Source organism: Hyperolius riggenbachi, chromosome 9 (assembly GCF_040937935.1).
Source record: "Hyperolius riggenbachi isolate aHypRig1 chromosome 9, aHypRig1.pri, whole genome shotgun sequence".
Taxonomy (NCBI): Eukaryota; Metazoa; Chordata; class Amphibia; order Anura; family Hyperoliidae; genus Hyperolius; species Hyperolius riggenbachi.
Window position 1 is genome coordinate 62,904,337 of NC_090654.1, and position 19,736 is coordinate 62,924,072.

Here is a 19,736-nt window from a genome sequence, read left to right on the forward strand (position 1 = left end):
TATTCAGAAAACTGGGTGGAGCCTACAAAAGCCAATCAAAACTCACCTATTGATTTTCAAGGGTAATATTTCATAGTTCCTATTCTTGCACTGTTAATGGCACAAGCCTCAAACCTGGTACAGTTGGTCACTGGGTGACTGGGGTTCAAATTCAAAAACGGGGCCAATCAGAATTAATTAATTGCAGTGCAAATTATTGATACCAAAGACCGCAAAGCTCACAAACTAGGTCATTGAGTAGTTGAGTAATTGTGTGTTAAGCATCGTGTGTTAAGTTTCGAAAAAGTGGGCAGAGCCAACACCAGCCAAATACATACCCGGGCAACGCCGGGTCATCAGTTAGTTTAAAAATAATTAAACAATTAACAAGAAACATATCTGAACCTCAGGAGGCCAAAAAAACCTTGAATGCTTCCAACAATGTTTCAAATAAGTTTAAATTGCCGATCAGTTGCTGCCACATGAATTCTGCTAAATAGGACTCTAGATGATGACGTACAGTGCCTCCCCATCATCCCTCTTTCCCTCTCCATTGATTAGTACAGGAATTTTGGTTACAGTCAAGAAGCATGTCTAGGGTAGTGTTGGGCGAACATCTAGATGTTCGGGTTCGGGCCGAACAGGCCGAACATGGCCGCGATGTTCGGGTGTTCGAGCCGAACTCCGAACATAATGGAAGTCAATGGGGACCCGAACTTTTGTGCTTTGTAAAGCCTCCTTACATGCTACATACCCCAAATTTACAGGGTATGTGCACCTTGGAAGTGGGTACAAGAGGAAAAAAAAATTTAGCAAAAAGAGCTTATAGTTTTTGAGAAAATTGATTGTAAAGTTTCAAAGGAAAAATTGTCTTTTAAATGCTGAAAATGTCATGTTTCTTTGCACAGGTAACATGGTTTTTACCGCCAGGCAGTCATAAATGTAATAAAGATAAGAGGTTCAATAAACAGGGACCGGTAACGCTAACCCAGCAGCAGCAGCAGCACACGTGATGGAACAGGAGGAGGCACAGGAGGAGAAGGCCACGCTTTTTGAGACACAACAACCCAGGCCTTGCATGAGGACAAGAAGCGTGCGGATAGCATGCTTTTTACCGCCATGCAGTCATAAATGTAATAAAGATAAGAGGTTCAATAAACAGGGACCGGTAACGCTAACCCAGCAGCAGCACAGAGCACACGTGATGGAACAGGAGGAGGCGCAGGAGGAGAAGGCCACGCTTTTTGAGACACAACAACCCAGGCCTTGCATGAGGACAAGAAGCGTGCGGATATAGCAGCAATGCTTTTTGCCGCCATGCAGTCATAAATGTAATAAAGAGAAGAGGTTCCATAAACAGGGACCGGTAACGCTAACCCAGCAGCAGCACAGAGCACACGTGATGGAACAGGAGGAGGCGCAGGAGGAGAAGGCCACGCTTTGAGACACAACAACCCAGGCCTTGCATGAGGACAAAAAGCGTGCGGATATAGCAATGCTTTTTGCCGCCATGCAGTCATAAATGTAATACAGATGAGAGGTTCAATAAACAGAGACTGGAAACGCTAACCCAGCAGCAGCACACATGATGGAACAGGAGGAGGCGCAGGAGGAGAAGGCCACGCTTTTTGAGACACAACAACCCAGGCCTTGCATGAGGACAAGAAGCGTGCGGATATAGCAATGCTTTTTGCCGCCATGCAGTCATAAATGTAATACAGATGAGAGGTTCAATAAACAGGGACTGGAAATGCTAACCCAGCAGCAGCAGACGTGATGGAACAGGAGCAGGCGCAGGAGGAGAAGGCCAAGCTTTTTGAGACACAACAACACAGGCCTTGCATGAGGACAAAAAGCGTGCGGATATAGCAATGCTTTTTGCCGCCATGCAGTCATAAATGTAATACAGATGAGAGGTTCAATAAACAGAGACTGGAAACGCTAACCCAGCAGCAGCACACATGATGGAACAGGAGGAGGCGCAGGAGGAGAAGGCCACGCTTTTTGAGACGCAACCCAGGCCTTGCATGAGGACAAAAAGCGTGCGGATATAGCAATGCTTTTTGCCGCCATGCAGTCATAAATGTAATACAGATGAGAGGTTCAATAAACAGGGACTGGAAATGCTAACCCAGCAGCAGCAGACGTGATGGAACAGGAGCAGGCGCAGGAGGAGAAGGCCAAGCTTTTGAGACACAACAACACAGGCCTTGCATGAGGACAAAAAGCGTGCGGATATAGCAATGCTTTTTGCCGCCATGCAGTCATAAGTGTAATACAGATGAGAGGTTCAATAAACAGGGACCGGAAACGCTAAACCATCCCAGATGTTCATTGGTCATGTTACTTGGTTGGGGTCCTGGAGTGTTGCGTAGTCGTTTCCAATCCAGGATTGATTCATTTTAATTTGAGTCAGACGGTCTGCATTTTCTGTGGAGAGGCGGATACGCCGATCTGTGACGATGCCTCCGGCAGCACTGAAACAGCGTTCCGACATAACGCTCGCTGCCGGGCAAGCCAGCACCTCTATTGCGTACATTGCCAGTTCGTGCCAGGTGTCTAGCTTCGATACCCAATAGTTGAAGGGTGCAGATGGATTGTTAGACACAGCTACGTCATCTGACATGTAGTCCTTGACCATCTTCTCCAGGCGATCGGTGTTGGAGGTGGATCTGCACGCTTGCTGTTCAGTGGGCTGCTGCTGCATGGGTGTCAGAAAATTTTCCCACTCCAAGGACACTGCCGATACCATTCCCTTTTGGGTACTAGCTGCGGCTTGCGTTGTTTGCTGCCCTCCTGGTCGTCCTGGGTTTGCGGAAGTCAGTCTGTCTGCGTACAACTGGCTAGAGGAGGGGGAGGATGTCAATCTCCTCTCTAAAGTCTCCACAAAGGCCTGCTGGTATTCTTCCATTTTGACCTGTCTGACTCTTTCTTCAAGCAGTTTTGGAACATTGGGCTTGATTCACAAAGCGGTGCAAAGTGTTTGCACGCCTGTGAAAAGCCCTTTATCACGCCTAAACTCAGTTTAGGCGTGATAAGAAGAAACTCGCGCGATCTCCCGCGCGCAAAGTTTTGCGCACGCAGTGTACCGTGCTTCGCGCGAAGCGTCCATTGAGCCCTATGGGACTTTGCGCGCGCAGCGCGGTGCGCTACGCGCGCAAAACTTTGCGCGCGGGAGCTTCGCGCGAAGAGCAGCACAAATCAGTGATAACTCAGCTTTGCACGGCTTATCACGCCTAAAGTCTTTTAGGCGTGATAACTGAGTTATCACCGCTTTGTGAATCAGGGCCATTGTGTTTGTACCGTGGATCCAGAAGGGTATAAACCCAGTAATTGGTGTTGTCCAGAATGCGCACAATGCGTGGGTCACGTTCAATGCAGTCTAGCATGAATTGAGCCATGTGTGCCAGAGTCCCACCAGAATCCTCATCATCCTCTTGTGAGCGTTGTGATAGTTGTTGTGATGCATCATAGTCGTCACCTTCCTCCTGGTCTGCTTCTGCTGACCATTCGCGTTGAATTGTGGAAGTCCAACGTGCACCGCTCTGGCCCTCGTCAGTGGTGGCATGAAACTCCTGCTCCAACTCCAGCTGTTCCTCCTCCTCTTCTTCGTCATAGCTGCTGGGGCCAGCGTTCCCTGAGGCGGATGGCCTGATGTTGGTACCATCACGCTGATCGTTTTCTCCTTCAGATTCCCCCAGTTGCATCATGACAGCTGTTTCCTTGATTTTTAACATCGACCTCTTCAGTAAACACAGCAGTGGTATGGTAATGCTGACTGAAGAGTTGTCACTGCTCACAAGCAACGTGGATTGCTCAAAATTTTGGAGGACATGGCAGAGGTCCAACATGTTGGCCCAATCGGATCCACAGAAGCTTGGCAGCTGGCCGGATGCGCCTCGGTACTGCGCCGTCATGTACTGGACCACTGCACTCTTCTGCTCGCAAAAGCGGGCTAGCATGTGCAGCGTAGAATTCCAGCGCGTAGGGACATCACACAGCAAGCGATGGTGGGGGAGATTGAAGCGCTCCTGCATCTTGGCGAGTGCCCCCGAAGCAGTACTGGAAGTTCTACAATGTTTGGCCACTCGACGCACCTTCAACAGAAGATCGGCCACGCCTGGGTATGTCCTCAGGAACCGCTGAACTACTAGGTTCATCACGTGCGCCAGGCAAGGGATGTGTGTCAGCTTAGCCAACCTTAAAGCGCGAATGAGATTACTCCCATTATCACACACAACCATGCCCGGTTTCAGGTCCAGCGGTGCCAGCCACAAATCCGTCTGTTCCTTTATTCCCTTCCAAATTTCCTCCCCTGTGTGCTGCTTATCCCCAAGGCAGATTAGCTTCAGCAACGCTTGCTGACGCATGCCAACAGCTGTGCTGCACTGCTTCCACGATCCTACTGCTGCTGGGTTAGCGTTTCCGGATGAGGTACAGCTTTGAGATGCGTTGGAGGAGAAGGAGTCAGAGAGGTAGGTGCTGCTGTTATCCAGTGTGAGGGACGGCGGTGCAGCTGTTTGTGGCATGGGCAACACCCGTGCCGTAGCAGGTGAGGAATCGCTGCCAGGCTCCACAAGGTTCATCCAGTGCGCGGTAAGGGAGATGTATCGACCCTGGCCGAACGCACTCGTCCAGGTGTCAGTGGTGAGGTGAACCTTGCAGGCAACGGCATTCTTCAAGCTTCGGGTTATTTTGCTGACCACGTGCTCATGCAACTCAGGCACTGCAGAGCGTGCAAAGTGGTAGCGGCTGGGAACCACGTAACGTGGGATGGCCACTGACATCATGCCCTTGAAGCTGTTTGTCTCCACCAATCGATATGGCAGCATTTCGCAGGCCAGAAGCTTGGCTATGCTGGCTGTTACTGCCACGGCCCGGGGGTCATTTGCTGGCAATTTCCTCTTGCGCTCAAACATCTCCGACACAGACAACTGAACCGTAGCGCTGCACACGGAAGGGCTGTTGGTTGTTGTGTTTGAAGAACACTGGGAGACCTCAAGAGCACTACTCCGGAAAGTGACAGTGTCAGCGTCGTCTGATGTTTGTGAATGTTGTGAACCACGCAATGGCTGGGCTACTGCTGCTGCTGAGGCGGGTCTGGTGAACCCAAGGGAGGCAGTGTTGTTTCTGGTACCCTGTCCTGACGCGTTTGCCCAAAGAGTGGGATGTTTGGATAGCATGTGACGGCTCATGCTGGTGGTGGAGAGGTTGTTAATACTTTTCCCCCTGCTCAGGCGGGTCTTGCACACCTTGCAAATCGCCATGGTAACATCCTCAGTGCAGTCTTCAAAGAAAGCCCAGACTTTGGAGCACCTGCCTCCTTGCTGGCGATTTCTGTTTGCTCCTCTTTTGCCTCTCACTTGAACTTCCACGCTTGTGGTGCCTGAAATTGCGCGCCGCCTACCTTGTGGCACAAGGCGAGCTCGTGCAGCAGTGGGTTCTTCAACAGACTCATCTGTGCTGCTGCTACGACGGCGATGTTCTCGTTCACAAACAAAATCTGGGTCTCTGTCCACATTGTCCATACCCTCCTCTTCCATCTCCTCAAACTCGTCATATGTCATTGTGGGCCGCCGCCGTGGAGTAGAGCTCCCCACAACAACCTCTGCGCAGCACACTCCAACGTCGTCTTCCAGATCTTGTCGGCCGACCTCCTGCAATTGCAACCCCTCCTGCCCAAATTGCTCTGGGATTTGGGTTTCCGAGTCCTCTTCGGACTCGCCTTGTATTTCAGTGCGCGGTGCATTTCCCACAGTTAACGGTTGTGAATCCAGGCACAACATTTCTGGCTGTTCCTCCATTGACCTTTGAAAGGTGGAAGTTTGTTGGGCTGGGAATAGCTCCTGCGAATACCCCATTGTGTCCTGAGGTAATTCATCGGACTGGTTATCTGGCAGTTGTGTGCGTGGTGTCGCTGCCGGTTGTGTCAGCTTTGTGCCCACTGGCTCCTTGTAACTGGCTGAGGACTCGGACCTCGTGCGTGATGTGCTGGTGCTGCTTAACCCACTGCTGGACGCTTGAGAGGTCATCCAAGTAATTATCTGGTCCTGTTCTTTTGGATTTGTGAGGGTTGTTGTCCTGGACAACATGGGCGGTATTGAGTGGGTTTTCTTGGGTGCTCCCCTGTGGCCTGTACGTGAACCGTCAGGGGAAACACCTCTTCCCTTGCCCCTCCCTCTTTCACCGGATTTCTTCCTCATTTCACTTATCCTTACAGTACACGCTGACTGGCAGCAGTACAGTGGCAGTACAGAAATGCTATACAGTACCACTATTCCCAGCAGCGACACAGAGCACAATGCTATACAGTCAGGGCCGGATTACCGACCAGGCAACAAAAGCAGTCGCTTGGGGTCAGAGTCAAAGGGGCCCCATCAGCACATAAACCAGCCCTTGCCATCCTGTCAGCGGTGGCTGGATGGTATAATGGTTAAAGGGACTCTGAGCAGTGCAGTAACTATGGAAAGATGCATATCATTTTAAAGCTCTCTTTCTCCCCTTTCCAATGATATATAAACAGCTGCTCTATGCCTTTTAGTTTTCGATATTTTCGCGATCGAAATCGCGGCCACAGGACGACTTTTCTCCAAAGTCAGCGGTGGCTGGACGGTATAATGGTTAAAGGGACTCTGAGCAGTGCAGTAACTATGGAAAGATGCATATCATTTTAAAGCTCTCTTTCTCCTCTTTCTAATGATATATAAACGGCTGCTCTATGCCTTTTAGTTTTTGATATTCTCGCGATCGAAATCGCGGCCACAGGACGACTTTTCTCCAAAATCAGCGGTGGCTGGAAGGTATAATGGTTAAAGGGACTCTGAGCAGTGCAGTAACTATGGAAAGATTCATATCATTTTAAAGCTCTCTTTCTCCTCTTTCCAATGATATATAAACAGCTGCTCTATGCCTTTTAGTTTTCGATATTTTCGCGATCGAAATCTCGGCCACAGGACGACTTTTCTCCAAAGTCAGCGGTGGCTGGAAGGTATAATGGTTAAAGGGACTCTGAGCAGTGCAGTAACTATGGAAAGATGCATATCATTTTAAAGCTCTCTTTCTCCTCTTTCTAATGATATATAAACGGCTGCTCTATGCCTTTTAGTTTTTGATATTCTCGCGATCGGAATCGCGGCCACAGGACGACTTTTCTCCAAAGTCAGCGGTGGCTGGATGGTATAATGGTTAAAGGGACTCTGAGCAGTGCAGTAACTATGGAAAGATGCATATCATTTTAAAGCTCTCTTTCTCCTCTTTCTAATGATATATAAACGGCTGCTCTATGCCTTTTAGTTTTTGATATTCTCGCGATCGAAATCGCGGCCACAGGACGACTTTTCTCCAAAGTCAGCGGTGGCTGGATGGTATAATGGTTAAAGGGACTCTGAGCAGTGCAGTAACTATGGAAAGATGCATATCATTTTAAAGCTCTCTTTCTCCTCTTTCCAATGATATATAAACGGCTGCTCTATGCCTTTTAGTTTTTGATATTTTCGCGATCGAAATCACGGCCACAGGACGACTTTTCTTAAAGTTGGCAGCTCGATTCAGCACAATGCAATGAAATATAAGGAACCCAGGGGGATATAATTACAAACATCATGCTGGTAGGTGTAAGGATGTAATGAATTAGTTGTGGGTATGCTTAAAGGCATATCCACAGGCACTGCTTGGAGTCCCTTTAAGGGCTCTGCCGCTGACACAGGAGACCAGGGTTCGAATCTCAGCTCTGCCTGTTCAGTAAGCCAGCACCTATTCAGTAGGAGACCGTAGGCAAGTCTCTCTAACACTGCTACTGCCTATAGGGCGCGTCCTAGTGGCTGCAGCTCTGGCGCTTTGAGTCCACCAGGAGAAAAGCGCGATATAAATGTTATTTGTCTTGTCTTGTCAAATGATGCCGTGCGCTGCTGATTGTCTTCAGAGCCAGGCTCTCCTCCTAGGTCCCCCTCCTGCTACTGTGCGCTCTGCCGCTGCCCACTCCACCCTCCCTTCCCACAGAGAACCACAGCTGCAGCAAAAAATGATAGCAGCAGATGGCAAACGCTCACTCACCTATCCATGATCCAAGCGATAGAGATCCCGTCATCTGAAACCCATCTGTCTCTTCTACAGTGCAGCCGCTCGCTCTGAACTTCCTGATTCTCAGATCAGACAGGAAGTAGGAAGTAGTAATAGTAGTAGTAATAGAGTGGCAGCACTCTAGAGGAGACAGATGGGCTCCGGATGACGGGACCTCTATTGCTTGGATCGCAATAGGTGAATGTGATTCATCTGGTGCTGTCATTCTCCCCCACTGCGGCTGCCTTCTCTGCTGGACTATCGTATTCACTGGGATGGAGGCTGCATGGTGGCTGTCTAGTTTGGGAGGAAATTGGTTGTTCGGTGGTGGGAGTGGTTATGTAATTCTGTCTGGGGAACGGCTTCCGGTTTTGCGGTGTCCAGAGCTTTCTGCTATTGCCCGGCTGGAGATGCAGGGGAAAGTGCTGCTGCTGTGATATCTGGCGCACTCTTCACAGGGGTGCCCCAGCCCCTGAGTGCAAATGTCCCAGCCATTCATCTCTCACTCTGCATTTTGCCGCTGCTATTCCCTGCATTGTGCACCCACAGAGGAAAGCGTGCTGTTGCCCATAGCAACCAGTAGCTCGGCTGCCCGGTGTGTGCGGCATATTGCTGTGCAGCTGCATCTTCTGATTCTATTACGACATGATGGGGGGGGGGGCCCAAATCAGTTACTTTGCTTAGGGCCCCATTTAGCCTTAATCCGGCTCTGTATACAGTGACGGGTGAGCGGTGTACCACTATTCCCAGCAGCGACACAGAGCACAATGCTATACAGTGGCGGGTGAGCGGTGTACCACTATTCCCAGCAGACACAGAACAGTACACAGAATGCTATATAGTGTGGCTGAACGAGCGGTGTACTACTGTTCCCAGCAGACACAGAACAGTACACAGAATGCTATATAGTGTGGCTGAACGAGCGGTGTACCACTATTCCCAGCAGACACAGAACAGTACACAGAATGCTATATAGTGTGGCTGAACGAGCGGTGTACTACTGTTCCCAGCAGACACAGAACAGTACACAGAATGCTATATAGTGTGGCTGAACGAGCGGTGTACTACTGTTCCCAGCAGACACAGAACAGTACACAGAATGCTATATAGTGTGGCTGAACGAGCGGTGTACTACTGTTCCCAGCAGACACAGAACAGTACACAGAATGCTATATAGTGTGGCTGAACGAGCGGTGTACCACTATTCCCAGCAGACACAGAACAGTACACAGAATGCTATATAGTGTGGCTGAACGAGCGGTGTACTACTGTTCCCAGCAGACACAGAACAGTACACAGAATGCTATATAGTGTGGCTGAACGAGCGGTGTACCACTATTCCCAGCAGACACAGAACAGTACACAGAATGCTATATAGTGTGGCTGAACGAGCGGTGTACTACTGTTCCCAGCAGACACAGAACAGTACACAGAATGCTATATAGTGTGGCTGAACGAGCGGTGTACCACTATTCCCAGCAGACACAGAACAGTACACAGAATGCTATATAGTGTGGCTGAACGAGCGGTGTACTACTGTTCCCAGCAGACACAGAACAGTACACAGAATGCTATATAGTGTGGCTGAACGAGCGGTGTACTACTGTTCCCAGCAGACACAGAACAGTACACAGAATGCTATATAGTGTGGCTGAACGAGCGGTGTACTACTGTTCCCAGCAGACACAGAACAGTACACAGAATGCTATATAGTGTGGCTGAACGAGCGGTGTACTACTGTTCCCAGCAGACACAGAACAGTACACAGAATGCTATATAGTGTGGCTGAACGAGCGGTGTACCACTATTCCCAGCAGACACAGAACAGTGCACAGAATGCTATATAGTGTGGCTGAACGAGCGGTGTACTACTGTTCCCAGCAGACACAGAACAGTACACAGAATGCTATATAGTGTGGCTGAACGAGCGGTGTACTACTGTTCCCAGCAGACACAGAACAGTACACAGAATGCTATATAGTGTGGCTGAACGAGCGGTGTACTACTGTTCCCAGCAGACACAGAACAGTACACAGAATGCTATATAGTGTGGCTGAACGAGCGGTGTACCACTATTCCCAGCAGACACAGAACAGTACACAGAATGCTATATAGTGTGGCTGAACGAGCGGTGTACTACTGTTCCCAGCAGACACAGAACAGTACACAGAATGCTATATAGTGTGGCTGAACGAGCGGTGTACCACTATTCCCAGCAGACACAGAACAGTACACAGAATGCTATATAGTGTGGCTGAACGAGCGGTGTACTACTGTTCCCAGCAGACACAGAACAATACACAGAATGCTATATAGTGTGGCTGAACGAGCGGTGTACCACTATTCCCAGCAGACACAGAACAGTACACAGAATGCTATATAGTGTGGCTGAACGAGCGGTGTACTACTGTTCCCAGCAGACACAGAACAGTACACAGAATGCTATATAGTGTGGCTGAACGAGCGGTGTACTACTGTTCCCAGCAGACACAGAACAGTACACAGAATGCTATATAGTGTGGCTGAACGAGCGGTGTACCACTATTCCCAGCAGACACAGAACAGTACACAGAATGCTATATAGTGTGGCTGAACGAGCGGTGTACTACTGTTCCCAGCAGACACAGAACAGTACACAGAATGCTATATAGTGTGGCTGAACGAGCGGTGTACTACTGTTCCCAGCAGACACAGAACAGTACACAGAATGCTATATAGTGTGGCTGAACGAGCGGTGTACTACTGTTCCCAGCAGACACAGAACAGTACACAGAATGCTATATAGTGTGGCTGAACGTGCGGTGTACTACTGTTCCCAGCAGACACAGAACAGTACACAGAATGCTATATAGTGTGGCTGAGCGAGGTACACAGTGGCAGTAAACAATGCTATATATAGTGTGGCTGAGCGAGCGGTGTACTACTGTTCCCAGCTGCGACACACAATGACTGGGGGGGACCCTGGCTAGCGTGGCTGGAGCGCGAACTACCCTGCCTGCCTACCCAAAGCTAAACCCGCAGACAAATGGCGGAGATATGACGTGGTTCGGGTATTTATTTACCCGAACCACGTGACCGTTCGGCCAATCAGAGCGCGTTCGGGTCCGAACCACGTGACCCGTTCGGCCAATCACAGCGCTAGCCGAACGTTCGGGGAACGTTCGGCCATGCGCTCTTAGTTCGGCCATGTGGCCGAACGGTTTGGCCGAGCACCGTCAGGTGTTCGGCCGAACTCGAACATCACCCGAACAGGGTGATGTTCTGCAGAACCCGAACAGTGGCGAACACTGTTCGCCCAACACTAGTCTAGGGACAGCTTGTGTAGTTTAGTGTCACCCCAATGATCAAGTAGTGTTGTTTAGGGTAAGACTAGGTTGAAGATGTGTATGAAGCTAAAGTGCATGAGCACAGAATAGCAAGTGGCAGAGTCTTCTAAGAGGCCTCAGACCTCCTTACCTGCACATTGATGGTGATGCTACAGGGAGTGGTCATCTGATGCACTGGATCTGGCATGATGTCATTATTTAAATCCACCACTTGGATCTGCAGATTATAGGTGGTTTTTGTCTCGTAGTCCAGGGGTCCAAGTAATGTAATCTGCCCTGTGTGCAGAGAAAGAAGTTTATTTATTCCTTTATCACTCTGATGTATACCACAGCAAGGTACAGGTAAAACTGAGACATTATGCTAGGTACACACCATTCAACTTCCAGGCATATCAACAGGTCGGAATGATAATTTTGGACTTGTCTGATCACCTTCTGATCAATAACAGGATCAATTTTCCAATCACTACTGCACAAAATTGATCCAGTAATCAAATGGGAGCTGATCGGACATTTTGGATATAATCACTTTGATGCGTCAATCTGTCAGGGGATTGAGGGCCATGAAAGAGATAGGTAGCAGTTCCCTGCCCCTTTTGCCTGCGGTGGAACGCTGTAGATTTGGCCCGGATTTGGGCATAGAGGAAATAAACTCTAAAGCAGCTGGCCATACATATATAGACAGTGGCGTAGCAATAGGGGGAGCAGAGGATCGACCGCATCGGGACCCTTGGGCCAGAGGGGCACCGAAGGGTCCACCCTCTATCACAGTAGTAGCTTTCTATTGGTCCTGTGCTGGTAATAATCACTTCTATAGATGCTATGAATAGTAGTAATCCTTAACACACGTTCCCCATCCCCTTCTTGCATCTCCGACACTGTGGTTGTCATTGGCAGGTTTTGGTGAGCCATATCAATTGTTATTTATAGAGTGCTTGGGGGGCCCCATGTAAAACTTGCACTGGGGCCCATAGCTCTTTAGCTACGCCACTGTATATAGATTTACCCAGTGTTTCCTGATTCCTACCACACATAGCACATCAGTTTTCAATAGATTCCAGCAAGAAATGAATCAAACCACAGCATTGTATGAGCCATCGAATCAATACTTTCAATCAATTTTTGCTAAAAAAAATTGGTTAAAATATATGACAGATCAGACATTTAACCATTTCAGCCTGCGGGTATTTTTCACCCTATGGACGAGAGAAATTTTCACCTGTCAACGCTCCTCCCATTCATTCGCCAATAACTTTATCAATACTTATCACAACGAAATGATCTATACCTTGTTTTTTCCACCACCAATTAGGCTTTCTTTGGGTGGTACATTATACTAAGAATTATTTTATTCTAAATGCATTATGATCGGAATATAAAAAAATGGAAAAAATTCATTGTTTTTCAATTTTCAGCCATTATAGTTTTAAAATAATTCCTGCTACCATAATTAAAATCCACACATTTTATTTGTCCATTTGTCCCAGTTATTGCACCGTTAAAATTATATCCCTAGTACAATGTATGGTGACAATATATTATTTGGAAATAAAGGTGCATTTTTTCCGTTTTGTATAAATCTTTTTCAGGGAATGTCTTTATAAAAAAATAAAAGCGTCGGAAACCGGTGGAAATCAGTGGCTCTATGTAAGAATAAACACTGTTTTTGAACAAAAACAGTGTTTATTCTCGGCGGACATGCTCGGTTTGGCACAACGGACTTTTGTCCCCTGCAGCCAATCCCCTCTGCTAGCAGCAGCGTGATCGCGGGCATCTGCCCACACGATCGCCTGCAGACCACTCAAACTACAGGGACGTGACTAGCACGTCCCTGCAACTCTAGCTGCTGCCGTTGCGGTCGTGAATAACACCAGTTGCCTGACTACTTTATAGTCCGGCCCAGTCCCAACCCGGACAGAAGCTGTCACTTTCATGCCTGATGTTTAACTCTTTCAGGCAAAGGAACACAGCATAGTCATTTCTGTGCTTGGCACTGTACATACACTTGTGTATCTCATTACAGGGGCAAACACAGGATTTTCAAGGAGGGGTTTCTTGAAAGGTCTCCCTCAGCCACGCACAATACAGTATATTAATGTTAGGACATCATGCTGAGTACACACAATGCAATTTACTGTCCAACTGACACGATCTGACAATTATTTCCGACATGACCGATCTGCTCCTGATCGACAACAGGATCGATCAGGAGCAGCTAGGATACAGATAATAATGAGGACAGCTGACATTGGAAATGAAAGGGAAAGGGAAGTATTCACACAGCAGAGGCACAGGGCTGTGCTTATATCTGGCTCTGAGCTCTGCTAAGTACCCCAGAGCTGCTCCATGCTGTGTACACATGCTGCTGCTACATTCAAATACATATTAGAAAATCGTCCATCTAGTCAGTTATCAATCATTAATAATCATTAGCCGCCAAATAATACACAATAACAATACTTTATTGAGGACTTATCCCAGTAACAAAAATATAATCAATTAAAACCATACAGTGCACAGGTTGGTTGTAGCGGATCACATGAATCAATACATGATATAATATCGCATTTGTTTTGTCTGCAACAGAACTGGTAATCAAATAGATTCCACCGGCTATATGGATATAGTTATACCTTCCATTAAATTTATGATCAAAGTATTATCCAAACCGCCAAAGCAAAGGTAAGTCTTACCCAGAGTTGCAAGAGTGGATCCGCTGCCTCCCTGTGCCCCCTCATGCGTTCCGTGACCCAGTCACTTCTCCCGAAGGTGAAGTTACCGGGATCCCGTCCTCGCTTAAGATCCATAAGTCCCTCCCCTTCCTATCACCTGACTTCCTCATCACTCGTCTAAACATCACGTGCCCTGTCTGAATAGACAGGACATCGTGACCGCGTACCTATCTGTCCATAGTAATTGTTTGCAGGTCTGGGAGGGACAATAAAGTTTTTCAGGCGGCGTTGTTTTTTTTTTTTTTTATATAACATCATTATTAAACAAAAGTCACTTTAACAAAGTAGTACAGATAACATTTGCTTACCTGAGGAAAAATGAGCATTGCCTCATGAATAGCCAATTGAGCCAGATTTGCAGAGCCAGACTTGCTAGGGTTAAAACTTGGTGTTAGAGCACGCATACATTTTCCTCAGGTAAGCATTTTTTGCAGTTGTATCCTTTGAAGGCAGGTGGAAGATGGCTTGCTCTGGTGGTGTGAGCCCTGGAGTGAGTTGTTTGCACCTGTCCTCCCCCCCCCTCTGGAGTGTTGTGTGTGAGCCAGCCCTGAGCTCTAAAGCTTGGGGTGACCCATGCTTCGCTCCTTTCTCATGTGGTGCCCCCAAGTTAATGCGCATGTAGCAGAACGCAATGGACGTTAAGGTAAGTGCCTGTTTTTAATATTGGGAGGTTGGAGCGGACGGCTCCCCCCAGGCACTGGCCACGCTGTGGCTCCCAGGCGGTGAAAGTGCCTGGGACCCCGCGGTCCCCCGGTTGTATGGGGGCATTGGGAAGCCTCCCCTGGCGCTCCTGGGTAGTGCTAATGTGGCATGAACTAATTCCCGCAGGGCGACCGCTTTGCGGTATTCGTTTTTTGACCCTGCATAGTTTGGTGTGCGAAAGCAAATGCATATTTGCATGAGCATTGCCTCATGAATAGCCAATTGAGCCAGATTTGCAGAGCCAGACTTGCTAGGGTTAAAACTTGGTGTTAGAGCATGCATAAGTTTTCCTCAGGTAAGCACAGATAACATTTGGATACACATACAATTTTAGATTACTAGGATACCTTTCATAGAAATATTTGTTCATATTGCAATACTCTTCTAGATAGTACACAGAAGTATGCACACATATATATATCTCTATGCTGCCATCTATTGGTGGAACAATTATATACAGGTTGAATTATAAACGGAAGGGTCTAATACCAATTGTAAGATAATAATATATGCATCAGTACATATACATGTGTGCATATGTGCATAAAATAAAAAATCATAACTATAATCATATTTTGATATACATATATACATGTGCATGTTAAAAAATAAATCAATTAAAATAAACCAATTAAAAAGTGATATGCAAATTTATGTGTAGTAGAAGACGTGTTATTTCTTTTTGAAAATGCTGTAGTGCATTCCATAAAGTTGGATGGATCGAGTGGTTCCTTTGAATTGCTGTGAATTAAATCAACAATATTATAATATTATAATATTGTTGATTTCATTCACAGCAATTCAATGTGCAGTGCAGAGGGTGCACGACAGCGGTGGAGGATGTTTTAAAACATCTGTCGGTCCGTTAATAGGGAACAACAGGATGTTTTAAAATGACGCGCGGTCAACTAGTGGTTAAGCCTCATACACATGCCTGACTTAAGTCAGCTGAGGTGGCTGATAACAACCCCCTCAGCCGACAATCAGGCGTGTGTATGGCACCCAACGACCCCCGATAGCCAACCTGCGAATGATCCAATGGACGGATGTACTCAACCCCAGCACTGCCGATCCCCCTACCGATCCCATGGTTAGGGCCCCACCCCTGGGTGATGTCATGCGTGCGCCTGTCCCTTTCCCCCCTCCCCCCCACCCCCCGCATAGCAACACAGCACGTCATCAGCTACACAGCAGATATGTGCGTGAGCAGCCCAGTCCAGCAATGTTGTCCGAGAGGCAGGGCTGGAGCTACCATAGAAAAAAATAGGCAGTTGCCCCAGGGCCCCAGAGCCTGTAGGGGCCCCCAAGTTGTCCCTCCCCATCTTAACTGTTGCTCCCCAGGGACTCTGCAGAGTCTGTTAAGTTAGGCGGTGATTGGGGGAGGGTCAGCAGCCAGCTCAGGGGCCCAGGAGGGAAATTTAGCTGCAACAAAGGGCCTCTAATGACGCTTTTTGGTCAGGGGGTGTCTGTTGGGGGGCCCCCAGGCTAATCTTGCCCTAGGGCCCCATTGTTACTTGAACCGGCCCAGCCGAGAGGATCCGTATCTCCGATGGGTGACATGTGTTGGAAGTATGCAAGAGCCCTTAGATTCCTGCATTAAGTGATGACTCATGTACAGTTTCCTTTAAAGGCAGCAACACTGCCCTTTACATTATCTGCAACACATAATAAGTGTAGTCAGAGTGGTGATCTGGAAGTTGCAGATGGTTATCAATTATGACAGATGCTTTAATCAGTAGTTACAGTGACTTGAAAATTTCAGTTAATTGGAATTACATGTTTGTCTGGGTAGTCTTACCAGTTCTAGGGGTGATGTAGAAGACAGGTGGACTCATACCACCAGTGATACTGTACTGCACGTTATTAAATGGATAGTCAGCATCAGTGGCATTCAGTTGTCCCACAACGGTCCCAAATGGTTCATTTTCATTGACACTATAGGTATACGGCCCATTACACTGAGGTGGGTAATTGTTCACTGGGGTGACCGTGACAAAGATTGGAATATTGGCTGAAAACGAAAGACAAACAAGATGATTCAATAACACCCAAACATACAAACATAGTTCCATCTCCTCTGCCTGGATTCCTAAGAAGAACAGTGTAGAGTACAGTTCCCCAACCCTGTCCTCAAGGCCCACCAACAGTACATGTTTTGCAGAAAAAGTCACCCCTTAAACTTAACTGTGCTTCCTGGGGCCCTGCAGAATCTTCAGCAGAGTAGCGTCTCACCTGTCCCGGCCAGTGCACTGCCACTGCTCCTTTGTTAGTCTTTGCTCCCCATCTTCATCAGTTGCTCTCTGCATCTTCTCTGTGATCCATGGGATCTTGGTATGTTACTACGTATTAACTTGTGCCAGGTCACTGAGGAGAGGCTCCCCTGTGAGGACGAAGATGGGAGTGCACAGCGCCACGGCTTGACAAAGGAACAGACAGACAGGTGAGGCGTTATTCTGCCAAAGATTCTGCTGGGGCCCTGGGGTGCACAGTTAAAATGGGGATTGACCCAGGGGGTTGCAGGAGTGATGGGGGTGGGTGGTCAGGGGGGCTCCTTGGTTAATTTTGTCGGGGCAGGGACAGTTCTAGACTTTATGGAGTAATTTCTTTTTTTTTTTTTTTGAGTGATTTATGCTGATGGGTTCTGCATGTCCTGCAGTTGAAACTTTTCCACTGGCAATTCATTGACTATTCCAGTTCTAGACTTTTTGCTGCCTTGTGAGGATGTGCCCCCCCCATTTGGAATGATCGCATATCACCCATATCGCAAGCCAGTATAGTTGCCCCAGTATAGGTAGCTAGTATAGTTGCCCCAGTATAGGTAGCTAGTATAGTTGCCCCCAGTATAAGTAGCCAATATTGTTGCCCCCTGTATAGGTAGCCAGTATAGTTGCCACAGTATAGGACAGGTTGTTAGTATAGTTGCCCCAGTATAGGTAGCATAGTTGCCCCAGTATAGGTAGTGTAGTTGCCCCAGTTTAGGTAGTATAGCTGCTCCAGTATAGGTTAGCCAGGAATGAGGAGCAGCAGCGTCATCTAGTAGCATCTTGAGACACAGCGGTATCATCCTTGGGGCACATCTGGCTAAGGGGAGAGGGAATCACTTGTACTGTAAGCACATCTGGCTACTGTGGAAGGGGGCTATACTAAAGAGATGGCTTACATGCGAGTCAATCACTTTTTCCTGGTTTATTAGAGAAATGGGGTACCTCGGCTTATACGCGGGTCTGCTTATGTGCGAGTAAATATGGTATTTACCTCTGAAACAGCATTGGTGGTAAATCATATTCTCAGATGCACTGAGGATTGTTTGTTAACAACCTTTATGGCTATGTTAGTGTATACTCTGTTATCTACTCCTTAGCAGAGAGCCATCATGGAACCCCACCCACCTCTGTCCTCTGCTGCTGAGAGCAGGGCCGGATTTCCGCACAGGCCACCTAGGCCCGTTCCTAGGGCGGAAACCTGCCGTCAGAAAAGCTGGGGCGGCTGTCGCACATTGTACACTAGGCAGCTGCGCTGTCCCCAGTCTCTCCTAGAATCTGCATTCTGCAGTGCACGGTGGAAAGCGCCCCTCCTTTCCTCTCTGCTCTGACACTGAGGGAGGAGGGGCTGAGCAGAGAAGCCAAGCCGCGAGATTCAGATTCAGGAAGAAGACGGGCGGCTACTCTCAGCACAGCATACAGGTATCTGTGCATGGTGGCAGCGCTGTGAGAGGGAAGGGAGGGAGGAGAAGTGTCTGCAGAACAGCAAGCATTTTGCAGACTAGAATCACGCTGTGCCTGCCTGATCCTGTGCAATGCGTGACCAGCTGGGATCCCCCTCTCTCTCCCCTCCCTCCCCCTCCTTCTTCCTTCCCGGGAGCCTGTGACTCCCGAAGCTAGTAGCTACTAAAACAGGGCTGCCTGGTGCTCTCCTGTAGCCTGGCTTCCATCTCTTCTCTCCATGCACCCCTGTTATTCCTTTCATCATTTTTATCAGGTAGAATTGTTTCCCTTCTCCTCCCCCCACAGTCATTTGTCTTTCCATCTTCTGCAGCACATTACAGAGTACATAGTCATGTCACTGACTGTCCTCAGAGGAGCTAACAATCTATTCTACCATAGTCATAGTGTAATGTCCTACCATATTATTATTATGTATTTATATAGCACTGACATCTTCTGCAGCACATTACAGAGTACATAGTCACGTCACTGGCTGTCCTCAGAGGAGCTCACACTCTAATCCTACCATAGTCATAGTCTGTCCTACCATATTATTATTATTATGTATTTATATAGCACTGACATCTCCTGCAGCACATTACAGAGCACATAGTCATGTCACTAACTGTCCTCAGAGGGGCTCACACTCTAATCCTACCATAGTCATAGTCTGTCCTACCATATTATTATTATTATGTATTTATATAGCACTGACATCTTCTGCAGCACACTACAGAGTACATAGTCATGTCACTGACTGTCCTCAGAGGAGCTCACACTCTAATCCTACCATAGTCATAGTCTGTCCTACCATATTATTATTATTATGTATTTATATAGCACTGACATCTTCTGCAGCACATTACAGAGTACATAGTCATGTCACTGACTGTCCTCAGAGGAGCTCACACTCTAATCCTACCACAGTCATAGTCTAATGTCCTACCATATTATTATTATGTATTTATATAGCACTGACATCTCCTGCAGCACATTACAGAGTACATAGTCATGTCACTGACTGTCCTCAGAGGGGCTGACAATCTAATCCTACCATAGTCATAGTCTAATGTCCTACCATATTATTATTATGTATTTATATAGCACTGACATCTTCTGCAGCACATTACAGAGTACATAGTCATGTCACTGACTGTCCTCAGAGGAGCTCACAATCTAATCCTACCATAGTCATAGTCTAATGTCCTACCAATATATTATTGTTATGTATTTAT

At 47.6% G+C, this 19,736-nt stretch overlaps 1 protein-coding gene across 1 annotated transcript in view; it reads right to left on the bottom strand.

Moving 5' to 3' along the window:
* The window catches only part of LOC137531613 (cadherin-related family member 4-like), a 116,763-nt gene that overhangs the window by 32,213 nt on the left and 64,814 nt on the right, over positions 1-19,736 (bottom strand). Inside the window, exons 12-13 of the mRNA XM_068251553.1 lie at positions 16,596-16,808; positions 11,494-11,639 (exon numbers count right to left, since the gene is read on the bottom strand). Coding sequence (XP_068107654.1) covers positions 11,494-11,639; positions 16,596-16,808 — 359 coding nt within the window. The remainder of the gene's footprint in view (positions 1-11,493; positions 11,640-16,595; positions 16,809-19,736) is intronic.